Consider the following 26,547-nt stretch of genomic DNA (forward strand, 5'->3'; position numbering starts at 1 on the left):
GCCTTTGGACTCCCACGTTAGCAGGGGTTTAAACATCACAGTGCTCATCTTCCACACTTACGGCTTACAACCCTTACCCTCGTATTTTCCTCATTCTCGCTTCTCTTTAACCACCTAAAAAGACATTATAAAAAATAGATTTAATGCGTTCAAAAGCACTTTTTGTATATATTAGTCCTTGGAATTGTTATAGAGTGACTCTCTGATGCATTTATACTTAGGTGTAATTGATGCTTTTGAAGTGTGAACTGCTTATCGCACTGTCTTGGCCCTTCTTGGCAAAACTGCTGCTAACGCGGGAGTCTAAAAACTTGTGGCCCAAGCCTTCGTAGACAAAGAAATATGCAAATAGTGAAACGGCAAGCTGGCAGCAGCGTCATTGTGGACCCCGCCGCAGCAGCGGCTCAGCTTCCCGACAAGGGTCCGAGATAAACGACACGCCGCTGTTGCTGATTGTCCCGCGGTCTTGTGTCCTGATGCTTGATGAGCAACCAAGAAGCTTCGTTTCCTAAAAGGCCACCTCAACATCTTGAGAATTAATCAATCCTTTTCGCTCACCTGCCAACACACATTTACTGCGACAGATTGCGCCATCTTCCTCAGAGGCACAAATTGTTCTACAGCAATGGCTTTTTGAACGCAATCCCATTTACGCTTGATTTCAAAGCCAACAAGACAACCTTTGAAGACTTACACTGAACGAGACCAAATCATAAATCCGCCGAGCTATATCCACCAGCTAGAAGCACGGGAACTACTACTACAAAAGTGGCAATTGCATCAACCCCTACGAGCGAGCGCCCGCCCCACTTTCCCCGGATTCTGGACTTGCGCATCACTGGCGTCGTCAACCCTAACCGCACCTATTTTCCATTTCGATCGCAGTAGGCATACAGGCTGCGCACAATGGACGGACTCATGGACAACAACGGGCGCTTCCCACTCGAGACGTGGTTCTGGGAAATGCCTGTATGCACAAGATGGTGGACAACAGCAACAGTGTTATGCGCCGGCCTGGTGCAATGTCACCTCTTAACACCCTTCCAGCTCTTCTACAGCTACAGAGCGGTATTCGTAAAAGCTCAAGTCAGTACTCTCTCCCTCCCCTTTCCCACTTGATGTATCGCTAACCTTTTCACCCCTCAAAAGTACTGGCGCCTCCTCACAACCTTCCTCTACTTTGGCCCCTTCTCCATGGACCTCCTCTTCCACGTCTATTTCCAACAGCGCTACTCCCGCCTCCTCGAAGAGTCCTCCGGCCGATCACCGGCGCACTTTAGCTGGCTGCTGTTTTACGCGATGAGCAGTTTGCTGTTACTATCACCTTTTATAGGGATGCCCTTTCTCGGACACCCACTCTCGTCGACGCTGGTGTACATCTGGTCGAGAAGGAACCCGGACACGCTGATGAGCTTTCTGGGGGTGCTGGTGTTTAGGGCGCCGTATCTGCCTTGGGTGTTGATTGCCGTGAGCTATGTGTTGCACGGCTTGATCCCGAAGGATGAGATTTTGGGGGTGGTGATTGGGCATATTTGGTACTTTTTTAATGACGTGTACCCACCGCTTCATAATGGGAGCAAGCCGTTGGATCCGCCGATGTGGTGGAGGAGGTTGATTGGTAGGTTTTCTTGATTTGGGGGCTGAGAGATGAACAGTGCTGACATTGGCCACAGAGGGCCGCCCAAGAGAAGAAGAGACCAACGACGAGACTGCTAATGGCGTGGATAACGAGTTTGCTGTTGCTGGGGCTGGTCCGGAGGTGCCGGCGCCAGATATGCGATGAGATTGACATGAAGGATTTGGGGGAAGGGTTGTATTTGCATGACAGTACATAGCGGTGGTCGGTTTCTTTGCGTCTAGTTCTTTACCAGCATATTTGAAACTGGCCACAGATGCTTAGCATGGACATTTTATGGCGTTGAAGGTTACGGCATCGGGACAACAGGTTGGAACCTGACGAATCCACAGTCTGGAAGCAAGTAGCGCTGGTATAATGAAATATTATTCGAGCGTTGCTATCAAATGCGTCTTTCACCAGTTCTACCAATCTGATCCGTATGGATCGGGTACGAAAGCCGAGCGACGAGAGTTTTGTGAGGAGCACCGAAAGTGTATAGACCAGGCCAAGAATGATCAATTCTCACTAGCTTGCTAACTTGCTTGCTTGATTTGCTTCCACCAGTCCCATAACATCATCATGCTCAAGCAGCCAAGAACTGCTGAACATACTCCTTGCGATAAGCGTTCTCATCCAACCCCTCAGTCCTGTTCAGAGGCGTCCACTTGGGCTCGTCCTTGAACAACCTCAAAGCCTTGATGTACTATTATATTCCCCGTTAGCCATCACTCCCTCACCACCACCAACCGCCATTTCCAGTAGACAGTGAAACTTACATTATCATCATCAGTAGTAAACCTGTGGTAAATCCCCGCCGGCAGGATGATCAGATCGTTCTTCTCGAGGAAGATCCTCACCCACCTCTCGTCCTTGTCCCTGACGTCAAAGTACCCCTTGCCGTCCTTGACGTACCGGATCTCTTCGTCTTCGTGGAGGTGCTCGTCGAAGAAAGACCTGACTTTGGTCTCGTAGATGTCGCCCATGGCCTCGGGGGAGACGGTGATCTCGTCGCGGTTCTTATACCCGCGCTCGGCGGCGAGGGTGTCGACGTCGGAGAGGGAGGGGATGTGGTGGTAGAGGACGCCAAGGGAGAGGAGCTCCGAGGGGGAGATGGGGGTGCCTGAGTTGTGGGGGAGGCGTTGGTCGCCGGGGAGGTCGTCGTAGATGTAGGCTTTCATTTTGGGCTCCTTTTGAGTATAAGGGTGTGAGATTGAGGTTTGGGGTGTGAGATTTGGAGTTGTGAATGTGAGAGCTGAGAGGTGAGAGGTGAGAGGTGAGGTGAGAAATGGGTGGAATTGATGATGGAAAGGGCAGGGGATGGTGGGGTTATAAATTATTTTGGTGATGAGGGGCGGGCACTGCCTTTTTCCAGAAACACAACGAACACTTGCGCCTTCAAAAGGCACACCTCACGCAGCACGCACGGCAAATTTCTATAAGATATCGGGCGGATTACGCCAGAAGTGGCATGTCAAACAGACCAGATGAACCACACACCTTTTTGCGTGACAAGATCGGAGGATGTGCGTGACGCCATCAAAAATGTCCCGCAATTGCGCAATCGGAACTGTTACCGTTTTGATAGCGTATTGTTACGGGATGACGTGGGTAAGGGTTGTGGGTGTGCTGCATACACAACCCTGGTTTTTGGTGAATAGGGGTAGTGATGCACAAGTCAGGGGTAATGAGGAAAAAAAGGTAAACTGGTGTCATGCTGCTTTATAGGTAAGTTGTGGCTTACTGCGTGCGGGTCGAGTGTTCATTACGATGTCTAAAAGAGGTTGCGTATCTTTTGTTGGAGGCCGATGAGGAGACGATGACTGCTCTTACTGCTCCGAGATCACGAAGTCTCGTATAATGAATGGCCCAGCAATTAGATCTCAGATACCCGTATCCCGATAGTTTCTAGACATCTTCAACCAATGCATTGGCCCCGGAGCATGGCCAACAAGCTGGGATTGCAAAGAGGCTATAAACATACTTACTATGTGCTCAAAAGTAATTGAATATCTTTTGGCTACCTATATCATTCATCATATCTTTAGGACGGAACATCAGCTCTCCAAAGACATCTTAGCAGCTTCGAAAAGACCATCCCAACCCGCAACACACCGTCTCCCTAGCTTAATAGATACACAGTTAATAACAGATTGCGTACATCGTATAAGTACGAATCAAAGTTCGAGACGTATTCGCAAGACATAAGACGCCTACGTTTGTATCAGCGTATCCAGATAAATGACGTCCTCACGCCAGCTCCATACGCCCGCACAAGTACACCACCAGTCGCCCAAGACTCGCTCGCTTTCCTTGAACCATCCCAGCAACTGCTTAATTGCCCAAAACAGGTATGGCATCAGGTAACACCCATGCAACACATCCCCAAAAAGTCTTCCCAGCAGCTCCAAAGACCGGCGACTGGGCTGTTCCGAGCATCATTTCAGCCCTCGCCCAACTTCCGCCCCGGTGATGTACAGCACATCAGATTGGCTGCGTTCGCGATATTCGTCCCCAGATCCAAGACATCATGGGACTCCTCGACAACTTTCCAAACTCGCAGACCCGTGAGATGGCCTCGACCTAAGCAGGCGTGAGTCTGGCCGCGGGCGCAAGCGCAAAAGACACTGGCTCAGCAGCGCTCGCGAGCGCTCTAATATTCATCCCAGCCAATCAATCTGGCTGCGGTACAGCATTTTGCATGGAGGATAGGCAAAGATATGGACATATGGCAGAGGTGTAGTGTTCAACCTGCACTTACATGACTATTTATTCTATGATTTGGGTCGAATCCTGCTTAGACCGGTAGGTAAGTAGGTAGGTAAGTAGTTGGATTTTGAGAGATGATTTGTTTTGGAAGATCTGTTAATACATGCCTATCACAAAGAGATATGTATGCACATTTGAAGAGTCATTGTATTGTAGATCTCAAACTCAATGCTATCTAGAGGCTTACGCCACCCAGTCTACCACTTTGACCCGCCCCTCAAGACATTCCACAAGAGTTGTCTACTCCGCCTGACCAACAAATGCCGACAGCCTCTTCGAAACCTCCTCCCAAGTCTCCATGCCGTTCACCATATTCTTGATAGCCTGAACGACCCCGTCCTCCGAAGCCCTGACTTGACACGTCGAGTCCCTGTCCCTCAATGTTACCGACCCATCCTTCATGGTGTCAAAGTCGATCGTGATACCGAGGGGCGTGCCCAATTCGTCATTCCGGGCATATCTCTTGCCAATTGAGGCACTCGGCGAGTCCGCAATGTTGGAAATCCCCAGAGAACGAAGGCGGGCGGATAACTTGTGCACGAGGGGCGTGAACTAAGGCTGGGCGAAGAGGGGGACGATGAGAACCTTGTTGGGGGCTACACCAAAGGGAAGAGACAAGACCTAATCAAAACATCAGTAAAGAAATGCCGATGGATGATGATACCTTCCACTTACTGCGCGGGTCTCATCACCAGGCCTATGCCAATACGTCTGTTTCAAGACACAATAGAGGATTCTCCCAATGCCAAACGACGACTCAATAACGTTGGGGGTGTACACCCGTGTGTTCTGGACGCGGGTAACCTTGGCGATGGTCAAGAGTTCCTTCGACAACTCCACAGATGTCCGTCCATCACCAAGCGCCGGAGTGTCGATAGACACAATACCCTTCTCCGCAATCTCTGAAGCCAGACGCTCCAGAGTAGGCTAATCCAGAGCATCCACTGCACTCTGGATGACCTTGGCATCCTTCTTGAACCGCGGGCCGATGAGCTTCTTGTCAAGGGTAGCCTGCCACTCCTCCACCTTAACTGGCTCTGAGAGAGCCTCCTTGACGATCAAAGGGGACCCAGTGTAGGCCGAGTGGACAGTCAAATCGTAGGCACTACCGATCAGCGCAACCGACACACGGAGAAATCGAGATTTCCACAGAAAGAAGCTCACCTGGGCAAGAATATTCTCATACTCCGCGGCAGTCCCCCCGTCCAATTTGGCGGAGTTTTTGGTCAGTCCCTTGGTGCCACGCTCAATCCGCGCCTTCAGCACATTCTCAACCAAGTGATCCGCACGCAGGTAATCCCCTATCAAACGGCGGAAAAATTAGCTCAAATTCTCACAAGATAGGTCGGGCAATGACAAACCCCTCCTTGCACATCCAATCCGCAAACTTGTCCACATGTCCGCTCGTCTTGAGGACCAACTCCGGCGTAATCACCGTGCAGTCCAACTCGAGCATATTCTCCTCCATGACGAAATGTTTCCGCCAAGCATTGACGATGTTGGCCTGGAGGGCGCATCCTGGGGGGCCATAGTCGAACAGCCCGCGATTATCGCCCTTGAAGTTGGCGGAGAGTCGATAGATTACAAATGACTCGGTGAAAAAGAAGCGTCTCTTCAAGACGGATTCAAAGAGTGGTCGATCGAAGGGTCCGCGGTTGTCATGGGAGCCATGGTTGGCGGTTGAGGCTAACCCAGTGCGGTTTGACAGGTGGGGATGATGGAGGGAGGTGCCAAGGGGACCGTTCGTGGGGGAGGGTTTATTTTTGGAGGGGTGACCCTGCGTGAATCAACGGGCTTGGTTATAGCTCCTGTGGGGCCTCTCCTATCGATAAGATATTGAAGAGGTCAGGGGATTCATGGTGTTTTCTTTGTCCTCGCAGCAATAGGCAGTGGCAGCAATAGACTAGTGGCAGGAGCATATCGGCAAGAGTAGAAGAGAGTGAGTGGTATTAGAAGAGGAGTCACGTACTAGGGAGCAAAGTAGTGGCAGCAACAGGGTAGTGGTGGAAAATATCTTAGTGGAAGCAACAGCAACAGTTTTCTAGGTCGTCGACAACATTCTAGGCCATCAACAGCAGTCTAAGTCATCAACAGCAGTCTCACCGGATAACTGTCACGGCAAGAACTAGAGCAGTGCCTTAGGCAAGCAGGGCAACCTGAAAGATACGTTGGTAACATCAGAGCAAATCGCAAAACCAGCAGAGCAGCTATATTGGCAGCAGCAAAGATATCAGCAACAGCAGCAGATATATTAGTACTTGAGCCGAGCAGGGTATCGCAGCATGACAGCAGAATATATCAGTAAGACCAGCAAAAGATGTAAGCACCAACAGTAGAATACCTGTATTGGATAACAGGCTCCACAGATTATATTAGCAGCCACAGCAAACTGCATGGGTGGCAGGAGCAAAAGCACCATCGGAGGGTTGTAGTAAAATCTCTCAGTATGTAGCAATGGTAGGAGAGCTCATCAGCAGGAGTGAAGGCTATTCTCATGGGGTAGAAAACGGACTCGCGGTAATTAGTAGGGATAGGGTGTCTCAGCACCAACAGCACCTGAAGAATGGCTATAACAAGCTGGAGCTGGTAATAATGGAGAGATAAGCCGTGTGCTGTGGGAGAAGCAGAGTGGCAGCAGCAATTTCAAAGTAAGCATCTTTAATTACAACAACAGAAAGGAATAGCCATGACCGAAGCAGGAGTGACAGCCTATGGATATAGAGAGAAATGTAAGAGACTGGGAAATCACACCTTTTAGCCACAGCGTCTACAGTCTCCCCATGATCTTTTTCCAGCATCTGATCCCAACACCAACATGTCACTACCATCCAATCTTCTACAGTTCCGCCTAAGCATCTGTATATCTATGTAATTACTGTGCCATGTTCAGCAGCAACGAGTGCAATTGGGCTTTTGTCCACAAGCACCCAGACAAGGTCTGACTTTCATAGAAACTTTAAACAAGTCGATCCGATAATGTAGAGACGAAGTGGGTAAGTAATTAAACCAAAGATGTAAGTGTAAAGATGAAACGTTTCCAGACGAAGATGAAGACAGCACCTTAAGGGAGATCCTTCCATTGTCAATCCCCCCCATCGTGAACTTCACAAATCAAAACGTGTCTACAACACGAACTCTGTGACTTGACATCATAACACCCACATCATCACGTCACCACATCACCACATCACTACATCAACACAATCCAGTACAGAACAAACGTAATTATAGAACCCCTATATACGCAAGAAAACCACAACTATAGCTTGCCCCAGGCTGACTCCCGCCCTCCCAGTCGCCAAGCAAAGTAACGAAGAAAGCACAATTGCCACCCCACGCAGAAACCTCTTGTTCTAGTCTATTCCCCCTTGCTTTCCAGGTTTCGAAAAAAAACAACCCCGATTTGCCTCCCTCCTTGCTTTTCTCTATAGAGCTCAAATTCTCCAAGATTACCCACCGCCCAGACCCCATTATTCGTGTATAGAAAAAGATGTTCGTCTCCCTCTCGTTCAAGCAATGGGAGAAGCGCAAGAATCGAAGCAAAGAGATAACCCCCCCCCCCAATATAGGTTGGTAGCGAGAGGCAATACCACAGCTCTAAAACATGCGATAATGCCTCGCCAGCCAAAAGCCCAGAATGCAAAAAGTCAAGAGACTGCCCAGAATCCCAAAGAAAGGCGCGAGAGTGGCCCCGTCCCCATCCGCAAACGGCACCCTGACGTTCATTCCAAACAGGCCCGTCACCACATTGAGCGGGACAATGATGGACGCGAGCAGAGTCACCTTGCCCAACATACGGTTGGTGTTTGTCCCTTGGGCAATACCATCAATCGAGATCTGAGCGAGATAATTGCTGTGCGCGCGAGACAGCATCTTTTCGCAGTGGCCGAGGTTGTTCATCATGGTGACAACGTGATCCTGGATATCGCCAAGGTACATGCCTATGTCCATACGTGGCGTGACCTTGTAGTTCTCGTTGCACCTCTTGGTGAAGCCTCGGAGGACGTCGGCCTTGCCGCCAAGTAGTCTCATCAGAGCCATCGTGTTCTTGCGTGCTGTGCCGATCTTGCGGAGGAACTGTGCCATGTCATCTGTACGGGCAATGAAGACCTCATCCTCAATCTGGTCCGTTTCGTCCTCAAGCGAGCGGATATCAGGAGCGAATGAATCAACGATATCGTCGCTGCGAGCTGGTCAGCTTTGAAACTGATTAAAAGATACCAAATACACTTACATCAAGGCGTAGCAAATCCAGTCGCTACTGAGCGAGACATAATCCTTGAGCATTGCGATTCTCTTCCGCACGTGAGAGGCATGAGAATTCTTGGCATAGCTGAAACTCAGCGTGCCCTCGCGGAAGACAACCGCATAGATGTTGAAAGGCTTGAACTCCTTCTCCCCATCCTCGTCATTCTCGATAAAGAATGACCGGAAGCAGGCAAAGTAGTACGACGGGAAGAGTTCAATCTTCTCGCGAGATTCCTGCGTCGTGATATCTTCAATTGTCAGGGGATGGATACCAAAAGCCCTGCAAACGGCGCGCACCTCCTCTTCAGAAGGGTTCTTCATATCCAGCCACCACACACCATCCGTCTCGCCCTTGGGGAAGCTGAAGAGACCACGGATATCCTCACCCTCCACGAGCAATCCTTCGAGATCGGGGGCATTGATTGTCGATTCCCAGGCCGAAGAGAAGAAACTGACCCGGTTGGGATCTGGCTGAGGCACCAGGAGTTGGACCTGCTTGACCTGTTCCTCGTCTTGACCTTTTTCGGACTTTTCTTGGTGGCTCTCTGCGTCAAAGGCTGGCGACAGAAAGTCACCATCCAAAGTGATCATGGGCGTTGGAACATTAGATGGGTTGGTAGAGGGCCGGACATCAGGGAATGTGCGAAGCACAGAAGGACGACGAGCTGCTTCACGGGCCTCACTTTCGGCTTTCATGAAATTCTCCAGATAGTCAAAGTCAATGTGCAGGGTGGCACCACTCCGCTCGTCCTGAAGCGGAAAGCAGACATCCTCCTCGGCTGACTTGTTGGTCGCAAGACTGGCGGCATCATCACTCGCCGCCACAGTGACCTGCTTGCTGCGGTAACTATGCCGACTGACAATGGATGCAGTCCTCTGAAGCGGTGGCTCCTCCTGCTCATTCTGCTCCGGCTTCGGTTCCGAGAACGACATGTCGCGCTCCCGTCGGCGGGCCTCGGCAAAGGCCTTGACCGAATTAGGAGGCGACGAAGAGCGATCCGAAATCGACTCGATGGTTGGCCGACGGGCGCGTCTCATGGTGGGCGAGTTCTCAGGCCCCTCATCGTCGATGATGGCCTCTTCAAAATCGCGAACAACAGGTTGTCCGGCTGCAACACCTGCAACTTGGCGTGCCCCGTAAAGGGAGTCAAATGTTCCTCGTCGAGCGCGATCAGGGCGATGCACCGACGCCGTCTGGTTTCGGTGGTCGTCCAACTCTGGAACAGGGGTCGAGTACCCCGAGTTTCCGCCCATCTCCTCCTGGTCGGACATTTTCGTGGTGTACCTGCTTGTCGTCTTGCGGTGATCCAGTGGTATTGATAGTTCCGTCCCCTTTCTCAGTCTCTTTCCTTAGCTTCCTTACTTTTTCCCGATGCAATGGGTCCTAACCCAGCCCAAGAGCCCCTAGTGAGGACTCAGTCGCAGCGCATATTGCCGTGGGTGTCGTCGCAAGAAAGCACCAGCGGGGGGCAGCGAACGGCCGGGAGCCGTCCGCAACGACGCTCTTGTAAAACACCTGAATTGAGCAGAGGGCCGCGGTACCGGGACCCTGGTAAAGCGACGCTGATGAAGGCGGCGGGTGATCTTCGTTTCTGTGATGTCAAATTAAACTCGTAGGCTACTGAAGGCCAGTTAAGGCGGCTTCTTGTTCACTCCACTGTAGACCAGCTCAGGCCCCAGGAGTGAACGAGGAGTAGAAAACGTTGAATCGACGGTGCCCGCCAGTTTGTGATGACGAAACAGTCGAGACAGCCTGTGCGACTCGGGACCCGTATATATGTCGCAAATTCGGCGCGCTATCGTGATGGTCTGATCAAACCAGCTTCTGGGGTCGAAATTATCGGCGCTGACTTCTATGAAACAATATTGATGCAAGCTGGCTAATGGCGATAGTTGCTAAGGAGAACAGTCGGCAGGCATGGCCTGTTCCTAGGTAGCTAGGTTGCGGATGTTGGTGATGAGTGATAATTAGGTGGTGCAAGGAGAAAATAGAGCAAAGCAGGTTGACCACGTTTTGAAGCTGACAGTCAGATATGCCGAGCATATGACGTTCCTGATTCACTCAAGGATAAGGGGCTGCGCCACAGGTGAATTTCTTAATAAACCCCTGTAGGAATGCGAATTCACTCCGCTGTGACAGGGAGAGGTGACTTCTCAACGGTCACCAGGTTTGTCGAGGAAGATGTTGTAGGATGGGATGGAAGGGGGAGGGATGGAGGGCTAGTGCTCTGGGCCCGGCGATGGATTTTCACTTTTTGGCCTCTGCTCAAAGAAATTCCAAGTTGTTGGTCAGGAGGGCTTTCCTTGACATTGACTTTGCACGGGATGGAAAAAGTTTGGCCACTTAGCGCCGCCGGCGTTAGTCATCACTAACCAAAAGCCCGCAATTCGGGTATCAAAGGGCCAAGAGACTCTTGTCACAGAATTGCGTACGTAAACAGGGCAGAACGCCTCCATCGTCAGGAGAGCAGCTAGAAAGCTTGATGACGCTCCATCCGAGAGGTAGGCTCACATTCCCAATTCCTCCCTTCCACTGCCAATGAGGAGAGATGTCAACCCCATCCCGTCAATAAATACAGCAGCACATGCACTGCACAGGTGCATGATAGGGGAGTTGTGTTCAGCCTCAACAGGGGCTGTTGGGCTTCGACGCAGTAGCGACCTCCCCAAATGCACCAAATCTTCCGGGAAGTGGGGCTTATATGTACATTCTGATTGGCCAGTCGCATCCAGGCATACGGTGCCCTGTCCTGTGCGCTGCCGGAGGGCAAGTGCAAGCGGCACGTCCCCCAGAAGACACGTTGAAACCAATTGCAGATCCACTCTTTTGACATCAATCACTGTGGACCAGACCACGGCGCATCACAGACAATTCATATCAATCGCGATAGCAACGACAACCTCAATCGCCAGTTCCCTGTCCAAAGTCCAGACTCATCCTTGAAAACTCAAGATGGCGGAACAACTCCTCGAGCAAGCCCGCGACATCTTTGAAGGCCAGATTGTACTTCCCTCCATCTTCCACAACAATCACCTGTCCCCCCCAAGCTAACTTATACATCCCAGGACTTCGAAGGCCAAAAGCTAGTAGAGAATCTCGTCAACATCTCGCTCTCGATAGTAGGGGTACGATTCTACCACAATCCCCTTTTCCAGCAGACAGCGCTAACTTCACTCCAGGCAATCGCCTTCCTTGTTGGCTACTTCCTCCAAGACATCAAGCTCGCCGTCTACATCGGTGTCGCCGGCACCGCCGCCACTTTTCTTCTTACCGTCCCTCCCTGGCCAATCTACAACAAGAATCCCGTCAAGTGGTTGCCGGTAGCGGGAGCCGCACCACCAACAAATATAGTTATCGATGAAAAGATGCTGCGGTGAGGGAATCGGACGAGGCTATGTGTATTTCTGAGAGTAGTTCAATTTATGGTTTTAGTGAAATGCGGTTAGCATTCGGGACATTGTCTTTTGCATTCTCCAGGGCTTGATTTACATGGGGAGGGACATCAGCGTCCGTTGGTGGCTTTGGCAGCATAGAAGTGGGAACACTTCATGGCCGGACTTTAAACACAGATGTTGGTGCCTGTCTTTCTGCTAACTAGCACAAAAGTTCTGGATGACCACCAAATCGGTGTCTTGATACTGGCACACACCAAGTGTGATCGTGAACGTCGTTGAATTCCTCTAAGCAGGGGAATTCCCATATCGTGAACTCCTCTTACGAGGCAAGACTCAAGTACATGTGCTCGTGTTGTAAACCCAGTCCCAAACTCCCAAATTATCACCAGTCGTCTGTGTCCCTTCGCTTGTGCCATATTCCAACATTGTGACAGCTGTGTTGTTCGGGCAACTTCCCTTCCAAGCTCCGCCTTTCAATTTAAATACTCTATCGGCCGTACTTCTGGAACTCCCAGTCCCTATTGTCGAGTGGGCATACTTGGCGCGCCTTGAGCCATCTGGAGATGCAGTGGAAGTGGAAGGCGTGGTTGCAAATGCCCCAGGCTACAGTGCACTCCTCGCTCGTAGCTGAAGCTTGGTTCGCCTGACATTCTATACCTGCAAGGAGAAACGTGTTAGCATCCGGACCGCAAATCGTGATATGATATCAGACAACAGCTTACACAAGTCCATGATGTGGTTTCGGCAGATGGCACAATTGTCGACCACTATGTCCCAGGCCCACAAGGCTACCGCATTCCACTAGAGTCGCGTCAGCTATCGTAACGTCGAGCTGCATCAAGAGCATATTCTTCCTACTTTCTTGACTTCGAAGCGCTTCTTCCCATCCTTTCCCTCTCCGTCAGCGGCGGTGCCCTTCTTCTTGGTGACGGGGGCCGCGGAGGCGGGCGCGTCGGTCGCGTCGGTCATATCAACGTCGGCCATGGTTGTTTGTCGTCGTTTTGCGAAACGGGGTCGAAGTGGTGGACAAGTTGGTGTTTTGTTTCTGAAATCTGCGATGCGGGGGGAAAGTTTGGTCTGCCTTCGCTGGTTGTGCTGAAATCGCAGCTACCAGGCAGCGTTGGTCAGTCTCCGCTTTGGCTTGTTATTGGTGCAGAAGAGGCGGCAGAAAGGTGTTGGGCCTATTATGACATCAACCACGAACCAGAGGCAAGTAATCTCCTTGAGAATATCTTATCAAAAACTAACAACCTCTTTCCCCACGATCTAGTGAAAGACTCGCTCTTCCAAGAGCGCCTGGTAAATCCAAATCCACCAGGCAACTGCGAGTCGCAGCCGCCGTCGGGCTGAGTTGACAGCCCCGCCACAACCCCGCGCCGACTGATGTGTCAGGCTGGATAGATGCATACCAACCAGGATCATTGCATAGAGGCCCCGTATGATGCAAATCATGTAGTGCGCTAGAAACCGGGACTTTCTCTTGCCGTCTCGCAACGATGGACCCTGGCGGATACCACCCTAATAAATACACTGATCGCTTCACTGGCAGAGACGTCATGATCCAGATCATCTATCTACATTAGGCTTGAAGCAGAGGAGAATCATAACGACTTGTCATGTTGGTTTGGGCTGTTGGGCTGCCTGAACAAACACCTGAAGTGAGGCCTACCAAGCAATGCCGGGCAGAGCGAGCTTGGCAGCTGGGACAAAGATGGGAGCAAAAGTGGGCAGTTGGGGGCAGTCACAGCCACTCTCTCTGCGTTCAGCATTCCATCAGCCAAGAAATGGTCCCTCTTGGGTGGTCATCCTGTTAACCGTCGCAATGAATGATAAGGGTTTCAAGGTCTTGAGAGTTAATCCAAGCCATGTGAGCCCGGGCAGGTTGAGTTTCAACATTTTTTTTTTTTTTTTTTGGCGAGAGCCTCAAGGGAGTCTAGTAGACAATTAAACGCACAAAATGAAGGGTTTGATGGCGAGTAAGTTGGCCAGGAGCAATGCTGCTCCCTCATTGGACCTCTTGCAGGAGTGAATGCGGTTCGCGGTTACAGGAAAGGGCGCGCGGGCCAAGTGCACGATGGAATTCAGGCCTGGCTGCCAGGTCAGCCTGCCCGATCGGCGACAGCATTAAATATGCGGTATCCTAGGGAAGCCCCAGCTACTTGACTCCTCCCGCCTCCATCGCGATTCTCTTTCCTACCACAATAAACAAACCCCTCAAAAAACACCCCAAAAACAACATGCGCAGAGAAGCGACCGCCGAAAAATTCATCATTGCCCATTCCAGTAGTCTTACCGAGTCATCAACAAGGACCAGCGCTCCATTTACCCTCCGATCAACCGTCACGTCGACGTTGTCGAGCAGAGTCGTTCCCCGCCCGCCCATCCCATAAATCGTCACTTGGAGCACACAAGTCACAGACCCTCTGCGCGCCACCCGCAAACGGTCTATCTAACCTTGAGGTTATCGCTTTCTGATCGACTATAAATCCCTCTTTCCCATCTCTACCCGCGGCACTTTCTCTTGCCACTATGCTGCAGCAGCAACAACAACAACCGCACGAACAACTGCGTGCTAAGCACACTCCAGGGAGACGGCGACCAAAGCGCCCGGGGAACTCTCCCGCCCTCAAAAACTATGCTTCGGAAAACGATGTGCCTAGCGATGCGTGCGCACCGGTTGACCTCGGCATTCCGCTGACGCCACAGAAATCTGTGTCAAACAGCCCTGCACCCGTCTCGTCGTCGCAAGCGCAACCCAATCAATCCGGCAAGCCCAAAGGTCGCACTGCGAACAACAAGCCGCGCCCAAAGTCAGGCCCTTCGACGTCGCCTGTTCCAGCCAGGCATGGTCGCAACTCTCCTCCCGAGTCGGCTCCCGCAAAGGCCGCGGGCCTCCCTGCTGCGTATGCTGGTGCAACATTTCATGCGTCGCCGGCTCCTGCTTCCCTCCCGATTCCCAGTTTTCTCGCTGCCAAGGCCTTGGATTCGCCCGGTATTAAGGACACCGGCCGCGTCAGTTCAGAGCCTTCGCCTCCTGCCACCGATACCGAGGCTTCTACCCCTCGACAGAGGATCATGAGCGCTGAAATCACACGAGAAGAATCGCCGCTTGATTTCTTTTTTAAGGCTCACAGAGCTGAAAAGGAGAGCGAGGCCCGCAGGGCGAGCACGGCAAATATCTCGATTCCTCCATCTAGCATGTATTCACCACCAGCCCAGCCGCAATCTCCTTTGGCCCCTAGGACAGTCCCGAACGGCATTGATGCCCGTCGTCACCAGCGACCAGTATATCAGCGGAATGGATCAAGCGGAATTTCAACTTCGGAGTTGGACGGCAACCCAAGAGCCCTCATTGGGCCAGCCTTCTCGACACCTTATAACGACAGGCTTCGGGCAGCAGGACGCATCAATGAAAAGCAGGCCAACTCTCCCCAGAGGACCTTTCATCAGCAGCAACAGTTCGCCCCTCCACAACAGTCATCGCCGGCAGATGCCACAGAGAGGCTCAAACAGTATCTTGCCATTGGTTCTCAACCACCGATCAAGTTGGATTTCACCAAAGCATCATCCCAACCCAAAAATCAGGCTCCTCCCAAGCCAATCACTTTGGAGTACACCCGCTCGGGCCCGGCACCCGACATCCCGAGGCAGTACCCCGTTGCCGGGTATGCTAGACCTGAGTACAGCCGACCGGCAGACCTTGTGGACGCAGAAGATCATCTTCGTCGTGTGTTGAAGATTGACGGACTGAATCTAGGAGGAGCGCGCCTTCCAACAAATTATCAGAGCTCCTAAGTTCTGGTGCAAATCTGCAACGGAACGCCATTTCTTGGCAAGATCCTGCATTAAGGCAGGGCATCTCATCTGTTTCATTTACCTTTTCCATGTTATTGGTTTTGTTACCTCTCTCCATTCTGGGCGTTTAGGGTATTTGTTTTTCTACGACACCAGGCACGGCATGGCGATCACGATTTATTTCAGGGCTTTCAGTGCGATACGGTGGCGGACTTGGTCTCCTGGGCGAAGGGGGTACGGCGGCTCGTCACAGGGTTCTGGGGTTCTTTTTACTATCATGATTCGGATATGGTCGGTCCCTTGGGAGTTGATTTTTCATTCATTTTCAGGAGCAATCGTCTGGATTTTTGGCATCATTATCTTTGATCAGAAGGAGTCACTTTGACCTTCCTTTTCCTCACCCCTTTTGATGCCGAGTTTTTGAGGCGAACAACAAACGGGTGGCTTATCAGTTGAAGAAGAAAGACGTTATAGATTTCTTTCCTATCTACGGCTAACTTCTACTATGATACACCGAGGGCGGCGAGGATGGCATTGGGACTTTCTCTTTTTAGCGATGGGTTTCTCCGGGTTTTTCTCAAACCACATTGGCAGGCGAGCATGGCGGGCATCTTTCGATTCAAGACGAGGGGTTGGGATTTGGAAAACGGATGGTTTCCCGAATGGGAACAAACGAGGCTTTGTTTGCGCCTCTTCCAAGTTCCTGCCCCGCGCTTCTCGAATCTATCACGATCAACGACGACAATGTCATCATCATCATCATCATTCGCTTCTTTTACTGTTCATCGACATACATCACCAACCCACGACGATACCACGTTGCATCCAGCCAGCAAAGCCAGCAAAGCGAACCATCATTCAATCTTTTTTATATCTCTCTTTCCTCCTCTTCTGTTCATCGTTGTTTCATTCGAAACATGGGAGTTCACGAAAAGGGGTGCGGACGGGACCCGCCTTACCACCTGACCTAATCAGTTTTTTTTTTTGAGGTGAAGCACTTGGGTTGTTGTTTTTTCATCAAAATGATACCCCATTACTACACTCAACCAACCCGGGAAATTTTTCACTGGCTTTTTTTTCTTCTCTTTTTGGTCAAATACTGGGTGGGAAACTTTGTACTTATTTTTGCTGACTCTTTTTTTTTTTTTTTTTTTTTTTTTTTTTTTTTTTGCTTTTGTGGTTAAAGGGAGTTTTTTTGGGGGGGAGATTAGGTTTCTCTGTCCTGTTTACTACTAATACAGGTGGTGGTTGGCGGCGAGGGTGGGAATTGCTGTTGTTGTTTTCTTCCAGGAGTGTGTAGGGGAGGGGGGTGTTTAAGGCGCCAAGCGGCGGGGTGTCTTTCAAATTAGGGTTGAGAGTGGGAATGAACGATGACTGGGAGGAATGGAAGAGGAACTCGATGGGGAAGATGATATGGATGGTTGAGTGGATAGGTGGTGGGTGTAGGATGGAGGAGTTGCGGTGGTGATGATGATGATGATTTTGGATGGCGCTTTTGCTCTCTGCCGAGGGTGAGAAGACTTGGCGGGCCTTATGGGTGAGGATAGTTGAACGATGGACGATGGCCAGATGTGGGATATGGTGTAGCTTTATGGGGAGGGGTTATAGGGGTCTGCACAAGAGTAGGTGGTGGAGATTATGAAGAAGTGGGTGAGTGAACAAGCAAGAAGAGCCAGAAGAAGGGGAATGGCCAGGGAGGTGTGCAGAGATGGGGAGTGAAGAAGATCCGCAAGATGACGGGGGGGGGGCAGGATGACAAGGGGTACGGACACACACAAAAAACGAACGACTAACCGATCTCTCTCGAATATGGTTATTCTATCACACGATTACCTCGCGCTTTTCATGGGCAAATGCAACGTCCCCGCTGATCAAGCGGAAACTCTTGGGGGAGAGTGGGTGGGGGAGAAGAGAAAACAAAAGAAAGAAAAAACTTTTTTGGAGGGAAATATATGGTGGGAGGATAACGCATGGACAAGAGAACCAGTTATTAGCAGACATAGTTTCGTGAAATGTCAGCAGCCATCATATTTTTTCCGTTATTTTTTGGTGTTTTCCGAAGGGGAGGAGGAACTGTGATGTGATTTGTGAGACTGAAGTTATCTTGTGTAATTGGGTCATGAACACAGCGCGCGAACACGGCATTAGATTACATGAGGGTTTGTTACTCAATCTGGATGGTTCTGAGAGAATGAATGGCTATGAAGCAAAGATTTTGGATGTTGTGGCCGGGGGAGCCGGTCCCTATGACCTGGTAAGTACCCGACCTTGCCCCACGGGGGTACGAGCTTTGCGGCCCGCAGCCAGGGGATGGGTGATATTCCTCTGGAGGTTTTTGGGATGGGATACAAGGCAGCTAGAATATTTTCAAGACATGTGTGTGTGTGTCTCACTCATTATATCCGAGGTGCTTGCCTTTTGGAGTCTCATGGCCGGAAGCGGACCCTGTTTGATTCACATCTTGACCCCCCTCCGAGAGGAAATGGCCCGCGTTGCCCCGAAGGTTGTGTTGGCCGCCGAACAGCGGTACAATTCCACCCGCCGACTTCGGAAGGCGGGGTCAGGGGATTGGAATTGGCGATCAAGCTTTGGGGAGTTCCAAGTCAAAAGGGGGCTGCTCGAACATCAACCAGCTTTGGGATGATTTTTCCTCTGAAAGTTTTATTTTATCTTTTTTTGTTGTTTGGGTCTGTTGACAGTTGATTCAACCCAATCTACGTCATAGCTGTTCTTGGGCTCTCTATACACCTTTTTTTTGCTGCGCCCAAAACCCCGACGTTATCCGACCCCGCTTCTTTTTCCCAGCTTTGAAAGTTTAAGGAAGAATAAAAATGGCGACTCACAATATTGTTGTTTTTGGGGGTGATCACTGCGGTCCGGAGGTATGGTTTTGATTTTGGAAGGGAGAAGGGAGTGGATGACTTGCTGACGAGGGGAAATAGGTTGTTGCCGAGGCTGTCAAGGTCCTCAAGGCGATTGAGACAAATGTGCCGAGCGCGGGCAAGTTTAACTTGCAGGAGCACTTGTTGGGTGGTGTAAGTTATTTTTTTCTTGCTTCTTGAGGCTAAAGGGGGGTTGGAAAGGGGAGTAGTGCGGTGTAAGGGAGAGCTCCGCGGTGAGTTCAGGTGAAGTTGTCAAGAGCTCGAGGCTTGAGGTTGAAGCTGGCGGAAAGATAGGGTGGGGAGTTGTTATGCGTTCAAACGCTGTGCCAGGAGGATGACCCAGGAGCGCAATCCTGGGAGCTTTCAAGCTATCACCATTGCGAGAGTCATAGCCCCAGCCAGCTAATCCACTTCCCTCCAGGCCTCCATCACTGCCCACAACAGCGCCCTGACCGACGAAGCCCTCGCCGCCGCCAAGGCCGCCGATGCCATCCTCCTCGGCGCCATCGGTGGTCCCGAATGGGGCCCTTCCTCCCCCGTCCGTCCCGAAGAGGGTATCCTCAAGCTCCGCAAGGAGCTCGGCACCTACGGCAACCTCCGCCCATGCAACTTCGCCTCCGAGTCCCTCGTCGATTCCTCCCCTCTCAAAGCCGAGGTCTGCCGCGGCACTGACTTCATCGTCGTCCGTGAGTTGACCGGCGGTATCTACTTTGGTGACCGCAAGGAGGACGACGGTTCCGGTTTCGCCATGGACACCGAGCCCTACTCCCGCCCGGAGATTGAGCGCATCGCCCGTCTGGCTGGTTTCTTGGCTCTGGGCCAGAACCCCCCGGCCAAGGTCTGGAGTTTGGACAAGGCCAACGTTTTGGCCACGAGCAGACTGTGGAGAAAGGTTGTGACGGAGGTGTTTGAGAAGGAGTTCCCTCAGCTGTCGGTGAACCACCAGCTGATTGACTCTGCGGCTATGTTGATGGTCAAGAACCCGAGGGCGCTGAACGGTGTGGTGATCACCAGCAACTTGTTTGGTGATATTATTAGCGATGAGGCGTCGGTTATTCCGGGGTCGATTGGGCTTTTGCCTAGTGCTTCGTTGGGTGGTATTCCTGATGGGAAGGGCAAGTGCAATGGTATTTATGAGCCTATTCACGGTAAGTTCTCTTGAGTCCTCCTTTTTATGTCGCTGCTTGCTGACGAGTGCCTTGTTAGGCTCTGCTCCCGACATCTCTGGCAAGGGCATTGTCAACCCCGTTGGCACCATCCTCTCCGTTGCCATGATGCTCAAGTACTCCCTCAACCTGCCCAAGGAGGCTGCTGCTGTTGAGGCTGCTGTTAAGCTGGCTATCGACAACGGTGTCCGCACCAAGGATCTGGGTGGCTCGGCTAGCACAACTGATATGGGTGATGCCGTTGTTGCTGAGCTCGTCAAACTCCTCAAGGCTTAGAGAGCTCATAGGATAAAAATGAAGTAAAATAATGAAAATCCATCCTCAGAAACCAGTCAGCAGTCCATCGGTCGTGTATGCTCCCATTGTATATCTGGCTAACAAAAAGGGCTCTCAACAGCCAGGTATGCCCCTAATATCGGGAAACCAGCCTACCTCTCGAGTACACTCACTCCAAGTTTCCATGGAAGCATGCCCCGCGTCGATCCCGAAGTTTGGCGCGCCCCACACTTGTCAAAAACCTAAAGTGGAACTCCCGAAATGCGGGCCGGACTCGGGAAGCCAAGGGCAGCCAAGAAGGGCTTGGCGCTTGCTCCCAAGTCCCCGTCATCGGCAGCCTTACCGAGCCGACGGCAACGTCTCATCAGGGGCAAGTGCTTCTCCATTCATGCGGGCGTTCGATGACTGAATTGAATGAACGTTGTATATATAGCAGCTGTCATTCACTGCAGTCGGTGTCATCAAACTAGGTATTCTCCAATTCGAGAAGCAAGTCTCAAGGCTATATATACTCTAAACCAATCCCATTGACGTGTGATTCCCCCCCCCCCCAACCCCCGCACAATGAGTGAGCCAAGGCAGAACAGGTGACCACTTACAAACATCCATTTGCGTGGCTCTGCATTTTTTGGAAAGTGGGAAATCACGCATCCATCTTCACTCACTGTCAAGTAGGTAGATATCAATCCATTAATGTTTTCCATCCACTGTGAACTCTCAACATCGCAATCCAATTCGGCATCATGCCAAGAAACTTCTTCACCCGCAACTCCCTCCCCGAAACTACAGAACACCTCCTCTTTAGCACAGCCCTCGCTCGTTTCCCTACCTCTGTGCTCATCGAGCCCGCTGTTCAGGGGTACTGCTCTTACACGCTTCTCAACACCACCCAGCAGCTCGTTTTGCAGTTCCGGCCCGAGAAACATGCCATTGATCTTGAGGTTGCAGCTTTGGCGAGGGGGGTTCATGGGGCTTGGGCGCCGGAGACGGAATTTCTTGGGTTTACTGGGGGGGGGAAGGAGGGCGGGAGGATGGGGTTTTATTGTCATGGGTTGATTCCTGGGAGGATTTTGGCGGGTTTTAGGACAGGGGAGGGAGGGGTTGAGGTGGGTGGGTTGGTGAGGGAGTTGGCGGAGTTTTATGCGCAGGCGTATCGTTATGGTGGGTGTGGTGGTGAACGGAGAGGGAAGGTTGGGGGGAGTTTGGAGGGGCGGTTGGTGATGTTGAGCGAGGGACTCCCTGCTCGTTTCCGACCGTTTGTGTCTCCTGTTCTTGGAGAGCTTTCTGGGATTGTTGAGCTTCCTTGGGTGCTTACACATGGGGATTTTAGCGCGGATAATGTTATGGTGAGGTTGGAGAGCGCTGAGAAGCGGAAGGAAAGGGGTAAAGGGAGGTCGAGGGGTGGTGAGAAGTCGAAGCGGGAGTTGAGGTTGAAGGGTGTGATTGACTGGGCCGAGGCTGAGTTTTTGCCGTTTGGGACGGGGTTGTATGGGTTGGAGAGTATACTGGGACATCTTGATCGGCTGAACACGTCTAATGAAGAAGAAGTAGGAGGGAGGTCTCGATTAAGAGAGATATTCTGGTCTGAGTTGGCAAGTCTGATACCCCAACTGAAGACAGATGATGAATTCTACGAGAGGGTGAAATTGGCCGGTTTGATGGGCGTGCTATTTTGGCATGGGATAGCATTCGACAACGGGGCACTTGACCGGGTTGTTGAGGAGGGGAGGGATGATGAGGAGATTGGGCTGTTGGATGAGATTTTGTTTGGTGAGGGGAGTGAAGACTTTGCCGAGTTAAAAAGCAAAAGAGTCGAAAACTCCAAAAAATGAACCCGCAACCTCAGTCCTCAGAGCAGGGAAGGTACAGCACGAGCCACATCATATTGTGGTTAAAACCACTGCGCCAACTCACATCCTATTGAATGTTGCTATACTTGGAGGGGCAGAAAGGGAGCCTATATGCTACTGACGAGAGTGATGGGTTGCTCTTGCCGATTTAGGGGAGGCATGTGAAATGGGAAGGAGCGACCTGGGTGCTCCTGCCTTGACGGGCCACAGGGTCACGCGGCTACCGAGGAATCCCCTCTTTTCCACCACCCCATCAGTTCTGTTTTTGTGATAATGGCCTCACCTCCTTCTATGCTTACTAGTACTTCAACATCCCTATACACCTAAAACCGACCGTTCTACCTAACTCTTTATGATAATAGGCCATGTCACCCGCTTCCCAACCAATTCAAATCACCAAAAAACGCCTGGTCATCTGCTGTGATGGCACGTGGATGAACAGTGACACGGGTTACAGGAAATCATCCTACCGGAACCCTATTGGAAAAACGGCTGTTCCGTCCAATGTCACCCGTCTCTCCCGGTCTTTACGTCGGTCATGTACAGATGGAACTCTTCAGGTCATTGATTATCACTCCGGAATTGGCTTAAGTGGCAGTTTCGCAGATGTTTTATCCGGCGGTGCTTTTGGCTTGGGCATCTTTGAGGTGTGCCTCAGTCAAAGTACTGAAGCAGTCCGCACATGCTTACAGAGTTTCAGAATATCCGGTCAGCCTACTCCTTCATATGTGCCAACTATACCGATGGTGATGAGATCATCCTTGTGGGCTTCTCACGAGGAGCCTTTACCGCAAGGTCAGCTGCGGCAATGGTCTCGGATCTAGGGCTCCTGACCCGCGAAGGCATGGAGTATTTCTACCCCATCTACAAGGACAGGCAGCATTGGCGGGATACCAAATATAAGGATCCTTTTCCGGATACACCGTTTAGTGATAAGCCCAAAGGAGATGATGCTTCACGGAAGTATCGAGAGATGCTTGTCGAGGTAGGCTTGTTCCCTCTATTTTTGTTCATGAGTGCTAAGTTACAATAATTAGAAGGGCCTCACACGCATCCATCAGAACCATGAGAACAGGCCACTGATCAAAGTGAGGGCTGTTGGTATGTATACTTGTCCCAATCATCAAAGGGTATAGTTTGTTGCGGTGGATCTGATACTCACGCTCAAATAGCCGTGTAGGACACTATTGGAAGCTTGGGAATACCCCATTCAACCGCCGAATTTCGCTTATTTGACACTGACTTGTCAGATCGTATCGAATATGCCTTTCATGCACTTGCCCTCGATGAACACAGGTCCTCATTTATACCTACAGTGTGGGAGCGCACCGTTGATAACCTGGGTGCCACCGACTTACGCCAGGTTTGGTTTCCAGGCAATCATGGAAATGTAGGCGGGGCCTGGAAAGATGCCGGAATCTCCGACATTACCTTGGCTTGTGAGTGCGATTTCTTACAACTATAAATCCCGACTAACATCCTCCAGGGATGATGGATCAACTTGCGTCCATTGGCGTCGAGTTTGATGAGGCAGTCATCATGCGCCTTTTTGACCAGCTTGAACACTCATACCGCGACATGGCTGAGAAAGACCCCAAGTGTACGCATGCACAGAAGCACCCGAGACCAAGCAGGCCGTTGATAGAAGTCGAACCACCTCCAATAGAGTCGAACAATCTCCCAGAATGGGTGCGATTCCGACCGCGAAGTCTTTCAACGGCAACCGATACTGGGAAGAAGATCATCGGCGAGAAGCACTGGGCTATCAAGCCCATCTGCGCAAGAAATATCCCCCTTCGACCCTGGGCGCTCGGCGCAATTCGCGGTTCCAAGGCTGCCGGATCCAAAGTTCGCTCACCATGCGCCTATAAGAAGAGAGATCCTATCACGGGAAAAAAAACCAAAGACTTCCTCGAGGATACCAACGAACGGATGCATAGCTCTGTGCGTGTCCGTCTCGCGTTAGAGGGGCTTGGGCTCAACGACAAAGGTGTCTGGGAAGCTCCGGCACTGAAAGGGAAATGGGCCTTGCGAAAGACCACTCGAGAATTTTTGGATCCCATCCCCAAAACTGTGACATCATGGGAGAAAAGTACCGCATCAGCTGCAACAACATCCTGGAAGAAGAAGCTGGACCTGTCCAACAATCAGACTGCACACAAACAAGATGACGACGAGTCGCTGGCTGCTTCAAATGCCGCAACGTTAGTAGAGACGGCAGTTGAGCAGCAGCGCCCGTTGCAGGCAATGGATAACAAGGGTTACAGGTGGGTTTGGGAGTATTGTGGCAATGTGAAGGATGCACCACCCCAAAAGGTGATGGTAGAGGAGCAGCTGGGACCGTTTGAGAGACAGTTGCTGAGATTGTTAGGGGGTGTGCCAAATGTGTATGAGTTCGCCGAGACGGTGGAGGGGATGGATGGGAGGAAGGTGTAAATGTGGGGCAGTAACGCCAAGCAAAAGATAGGGGGTAGCCCTGGTTGCTGGGTGAAGGAAAAGGAATATGTCAACAAACATCACTTTGCTCAATGTGATGGATGTAAAGATAGAATGGCAATGGGTGAGAGTGTGTAGCAAGGTATCGATGCAGTAAAAACAAAGTTATGTGTATTATCCATCTATGCCCGCTGCGCGCCAAGAATGAGATGCAAAGATCCTTGGCTTTGGTTCACAGAAACTCTAGCTTTTTCTCTGCAAGTCTCTATAGTTACTTCATCCTCCTCTCAGCCCATTCAAAGCGGTCTTGATCTACATCTTGAAGAGCTTTTCTGGTCTGTCTCTTGATCAGACTTGGTTTGTACTTTTTGGCTGCTTCGATATGAGCTACCAGACGGGTTTGTTTTGTCTGCGCCTAGCTTTGCTTACACGGGCGACTGGCGTGAGTAACCTGGGAGTTTGAGTCTCTCTCTGGGGAGGAATCTTGGGCTGACAAGGCTGTGTGGGTGGGCTTGGGTCTGGCGGGGCTTGGGTGGTGTTGGCTGGTGTTGGCTGGTGGTGAGAGGGTACTGTAAGCTGGTGGTGAGAGGGTGCTGTAAGCTGGTGGTGGGGTCAATCGTGGGCCCAGTGGTGGACTTGGTGATGGGATCAATGATGATGCGCTGTATGATGTGCTCGATGTTGATGTGCTCCATGATGCGCGCGATGATGCGCGCGATGATGCGCGCGATCGTGTGCTCGATGATGTGGTCTGTGATGTACTCGATGGTATGCTCCGTGATGAGCTCGATGATGCACTCGATGTCGTGGGCTTGGGATCATATGAATCCTCGATAGGCTGTACAACTCTTGGCAGGGAGTTGCTAGGAGATGTCCTTGTAGTATTTCTCCTGAACCGCCAGATCTGTCGGTTGATGGCAGCATTTACTCTGTGAAGTCTACGACGGAGAAGCCCATTGGGAGACTTGGGACTGGGATGTGTGGAGGAGTTGAACAAAGGGATGTCCATGGCAATGGTTGATGATATTTCTACTGAGTTACACGTAGCTGGTAGCCTGGCATGGGGAAAATAAATGGTATTAAGACACTGGAAACTGACTGCCTTCTTAGGTTTCGAGGCTTTCAGGACATGAAGTTGGCAGCGGGAATCAGGAAGCAAGTACTTTACAGTCCTCCCTTGTGGCAGTGACACACTGTTGGCAAAAGTTCAGGCACATGAAGTAAGCGGGTAGCAAACCAAGACATTCCGTCATCAAGACCTTCTTCTATTTCGACATTATCATAAACTTCACCTCACCTCACTAACCGAAACCACCAAATTCCCCAAACTACCAAGGACAAGAAATCTCGTCCTCAATCACAAGATTCAATCCCCATCACCTCTCAGGTCACAATTTAAGCTCCACGGAACTCCGGTCAAGACAACGCCTCTTTACGGCCCTACAAACCCAGCCAGCTGCCAACCCGAGCCACCGCCAATACGTCAGGACCCAACGCAGACAGAGACTATTTGACTTGAAATTCGGGTGCAAACATCCGTGGCGTGCGTAGTATAGCGGTATTACATTCTGCTCGCCGAGCGAAGAACTTAGGTTCGAATCCTGACCACTCACCACAATAGCGTATTTGGCTTCTAGCGTTTGCATTTTTTTGGACTTAGAATTGTCTATGGCAATTATTTTTCTTTTCACCGCCAGGTTCCAATTTCTGTTGCAGTTACAATTGATCCATGGAGGTAACTGAGGGTTAGGAGCATGAAGACACAGACATGTAGCGTTTCTTGACCAGGTACCTAATGATGTTTAACATCAAAGGCACAGTGACTATATTACTGAATCCCAATAAATAGTTTCTTTCCTTCAATTTGAACTTTACATCAGACTCTCAGGAGGAGGCCATCATTGTGAGAATAACAAAGGGTTATTCACAACACATTGACATTCATAATATATTACTGGCAGCGGTGTCAACCATCAAGAAAAACATCACGATTAGCAAACACTTCAACAGAAGACTTATCCTTCTATCTGAAGATTGCCAAGTTCGCCATCCTTTTATTTTTCAGTTCTCAAACAACCGTATATGCTACAGGAAAATAATCGCTCTACCCACGA

The 26,547-nt window shown here is 50.9% G+C and overlaps 10 protein-coding genes and 1 non-coding gene across 11 annotated transcripts; 7 read left to right on the forward strand and 4 right to left on the reverse strand.

Annotated features, from left to right (window-relative positions):
* Positions 1-148: 148 nt before the first annotated feature.
* Positions 149-2,029, forward strand: QC763_708700 (uncharacterized protein). Its single transcript, XM_062915862.1, has 3 exons — positions 149-1,086; positions 1,150-1,618; positions 1,674-2,029. The coding sequence occupies exons 1-3, from the start codon at positions 907-909 to the stop codon at positions 1,781-1,783; spliced, it is 759 nt and encodes a 252-aa protein (XP_062761864.1). The 5' UTR covers positions 149-906; the 3' UTR covers positions 1,784-2,029.
* A 111-nt stretch (positions 2,030-2,140) lies between these two features.
* Positions 2,141-3,269, reverse strand: ADI1_3 (1,2-dihydroxy-3-keto-5-methylthiopentene dioxygenase). Its single transcript, XM_062915863.1, has 2 exons — positions 2,395-3,269; positions 2,141-2,321 (listed from the first exon to the last, which is right to left on the reverse strand). Exons 1-2 carry the CDS (start codon positions 2,794-2,796, stop codon positions 2,202-2,204), a joined length of 522 nt encoding a protein of 173 aa, XP_062761865.1. The 5' UTR covers positions 2,797-3,269; the 3' UTR covers positions 2,141-2,201.
* A 1,355-nt stretch (positions 3,270-4,624) lies between these two features.
* QC763_0107770 (uncharacterized protein) lies at positions 4,625-5,852 on the reverse strand (the record flags this gene model as incomplete). Its single annotated transcript, XM_062906467.1, has 5 exons — positions 4,625-4,915; positions 4,970-5,005; positions 5,060-5,311; positions 5,345-5,653; positions 5,742-5,852. 5 exons carry the CDS (start codon positions 5,850-5,852, stop codon positions 4,625-4,627), a joined length of 999 nt encoding a protein of 332 aa, XP_062761866.1.
* Positions 5,853-7,590: 1,738 nt separating this feature from the next.
* On the reverse strand, positions 7,591-11,134 carry QC763_708730 (uncharacterized protein). The gene is made up of 2 exons (XM_062915864.1): positions 8,619-11,134; positions 7,591-8,567 (listed from the first exon to the last, which is right to left on the reverse strand). The coding sequence occupies exons 1-2, from the start codon at positions 9,902-9,904 to the stop codon at positions 7,982-7,984; spliced, it is 1,872 nt and encodes a 623-aa protein (XP_062761867.1). The 5' UTR covers positions 9,905-11,134; the 3' UTR covers positions 7,591-7,981.
* Positions 11,135-11,165: 31 nt separating this feature from the next.
* QC763_708740 (uncharacterized protein) lies at positions 11,166-12,318 on the forward strand. The gene is made up of 3 exons (XM_062915865.1): positions 11,166-11,636; positions 11,699-11,758; positions 11,813-12,318. The coding sequence occupies exons 1-3, from the start codon at positions 11,586-11,588 to the stop codon at positions 12,008-12,010; spliced, it is 309 nt and encodes a 102-aa protein (XP_062761868.1). The 5' UTR covers positions 11,166-11,585; the 3' UTR covers positions 12,011-12,318.
* Positions 12,278-13,599, reverse strand: HRT1 (RING-box protein hrt1). The gene is made up of 3 exons (XM_062915866.1): positions 12,887-13,599; positions 12,751-12,829; positions 12,278-12,685 (listed from the first exon to the last, which is right to left on the reverse strand). Exons 1-3 carry the CDS (start codon positions 13,010-13,012, stop codon positions 12,516-12,518), a joined length of 375 nt encoding a protein of 124 aa, XP_062761869.1. The 5' UTR covers positions 13,013-13,599; the 3' UTR covers positions 12,278-12,515.
* Positions 13,600-14,557: 958 nt separating this feature from the next.
* QC763_708760 (uncharacterized protein) lies at positions 14,558-15,823 on the forward strand (the record flags this gene model as incomplete). The annotated part of the gene is made up of 1 exon (XM_062915867.1): positions 14,558-15,823. One exon carries the CDS (start codon positions 14,558-14,560, stop codon positions 15,821-15,823), a length of 1,266 nt encoding a protein of 421 aa, XP_062761870.1.
* Positions 15,824-18,362: 2,539 nt separating this feature from the next.
* LEU2 (3-isopropylmalate dehydrogenase) lies at positions 18,363-20,147 on the forward strand (the record flags this gene model as incomplete). Its single annotated transcript, XM_062915868.1, has 4 exons — positions 18,363-18,705; positions 18,766-18,858; positions 19,127-19,853; positions 19,912-20,147. Exons 1-4 carry the CDS (start codon positions 18,655-18,657, stop codon positions 20,145-20,147), a joined length of 1,107 nt encoding a protein of 368 aa, XP_062761871.1. The 5' UTR covers positions 18,363-18,654.
* Positions 20,148-20,890: 743 nt separating this feature from the next.
* QC763_708775 (uncharacterized protein) lies at positions 20,891-21,979 on the forward strand (the record flags this gene model as incomplete). The annotated part of the gene is made up of 1 exon (XM_062915869.1): positions 20,891-21,979. The coding sequence occupies one exon, from the start codon at positions 20,891-20,893 to the stop codon at positions 21,977-21,979; it is 1,089 nt and encodes a 362-aa protein (XP_062761872.1).
* A 383-nt stretch (positions 21,980-22,362) lies between these two features.
* QC763_708780 (uncharacterized protein) lies at positions 22,363-24,599 on the forward strand (the record flags this gene model as incomplete). Its single annotated transcript, XM_062915870.1, has 5 exons — positions 22,363-22,644; positions 22,698-22,982; positions 23,038-23,094; positions 23,178-23,436; positions 23,484-24,599. The coding sequence occupies 5 exons, from the start codon at positions 22,363-22,365 to the stop codon at positions 24,431-24,433; spliced, it is 1,833 nt and encodes a 610-aa protein (XP_062761873.1). The 3' UTR covers positions 24,434-24,599.
* A 1,375-nt stretch (positions 24,600-25,974) lies between these two features.
* Positions 25,975-26,045, forward strand: QC763_0107850. Its single transcript has one exon. It is a non-coding gene; the product is annotated as a tRNA-Gly (tRNA).
* The last annotated feature ends 502 nt before the right edge of the window (positions 26,046-26,547 follow it).

Source organism: Podospora pseudopauciseta, assembly GCF_035222475.1.
Source record: "Podospora pseudopauciseta strain CBS 411.78 chromosome 7 map unlocalized CBS411.78m_7, whole genome shotgun sequence".
Taxonomy (NCBI): domain Eukaryota; kingdom Fungi; phylum Ascomycota; class Sordariomycetes; order Sordariales; family Podosporaceae; genus Podospora; species Podospora pseudopauciseta.

Excerpts from the sequence above, each read along its gene's own strand:
- HRT1 (XM_062915866.1), bottom strand. The coding sequence starts at position 13,012 with ATGGCCGACGTTGATATGACCGACGCGACCGACGCGCCCGCCTCCGCG. Across the intron at positions 12,830-12,886 it reads AGCGCTTCGAAGTCAAGAAA|TGGAATGCGGTAGCCTTGTG; the intron begins GTAGGAAGAATA and ends ACGCGACTCTAG. Across the intron at positions 12,686-12,750 it reads AAACCACATCATGGACTTGT|GTATAGAATGTCAGGCGAAC; the intron begins GTAAGCTGTTGT and ends TTCTCCTTGCAG.
- ADI1_3 (XM_062915863.1), bottom strand. The coding sequence starts at position 2,796 with ATGAAAGCCTACATCTACGACGACCTCCCCGGCGACCAACGCCTCCCC. Across the intron at positions 2,322-2,394 it reads TTACTACTGATGATGATAAT|TACATCAAGGCTTTGAGGTT; the intron begins GTAAGTTTCACT and ends GGAATATAATAG.
- QC763_708730 (XM_062915864.1), bottom strand. The coding sequence starts at position 9,904 with ATGTCCGACCAGGAGGAGATGGGCGGAAACTCGGGGTACTCGACCCCT. Across the intron at positions 8,568-8,618 it reads TGGATTTGCTACGCCTTGAT|CGACGATATCGTTGATTCAT; the intron begins GTAAGTGTATTT and ends ACCAGCTCGCAG.
- QC763_708700 (XM_062915862.1), top strand. The coding sequence starts at position 907 with ATGGACGGACTCATGGACAACAACGGGCGCTTCCCACTCGAGACGTGG. Across the intron at positions 1,087-1,149 it reads CGGTATTCGTAAAAGCTCAA|TACTGGCGCCTCCTCACAAC; the intron begins GTCAGTACTCTC and ends ACCCCTCAAAAG. Across the intron at positions 1,619-1,673 it reads GTGGTGGAGGAGGTTGATTG|AGGGCCGCCCAAGAGAAGAA; the intron begins GTAGGTTTTCTT and ends CATTGGCCACAG.
- QC763_708740 (XM_062915865.1), top strand. The coding sequence starts at position 11,586 with ATGGCGGAACAACTCCTCGAGCAAGCCCGCGACATCTTTGAAGGCCAG. Across the intron at positions 11,637-11,698 it reads ACATCTTTGAAGGCCAGATT|GACTTCGAAGGCCAAAAGCT; the intron begins GTACTTCCCTCC and ends TATACATCCCAG. Across the intron at positions 11,759-11,812 it reads TCTCGCTCTCGATAGTAGGG|GCAATCGCCTTCCTTGTTGG; the intron begins GTACGATTCTAC and ends ACTTCACTCCAG.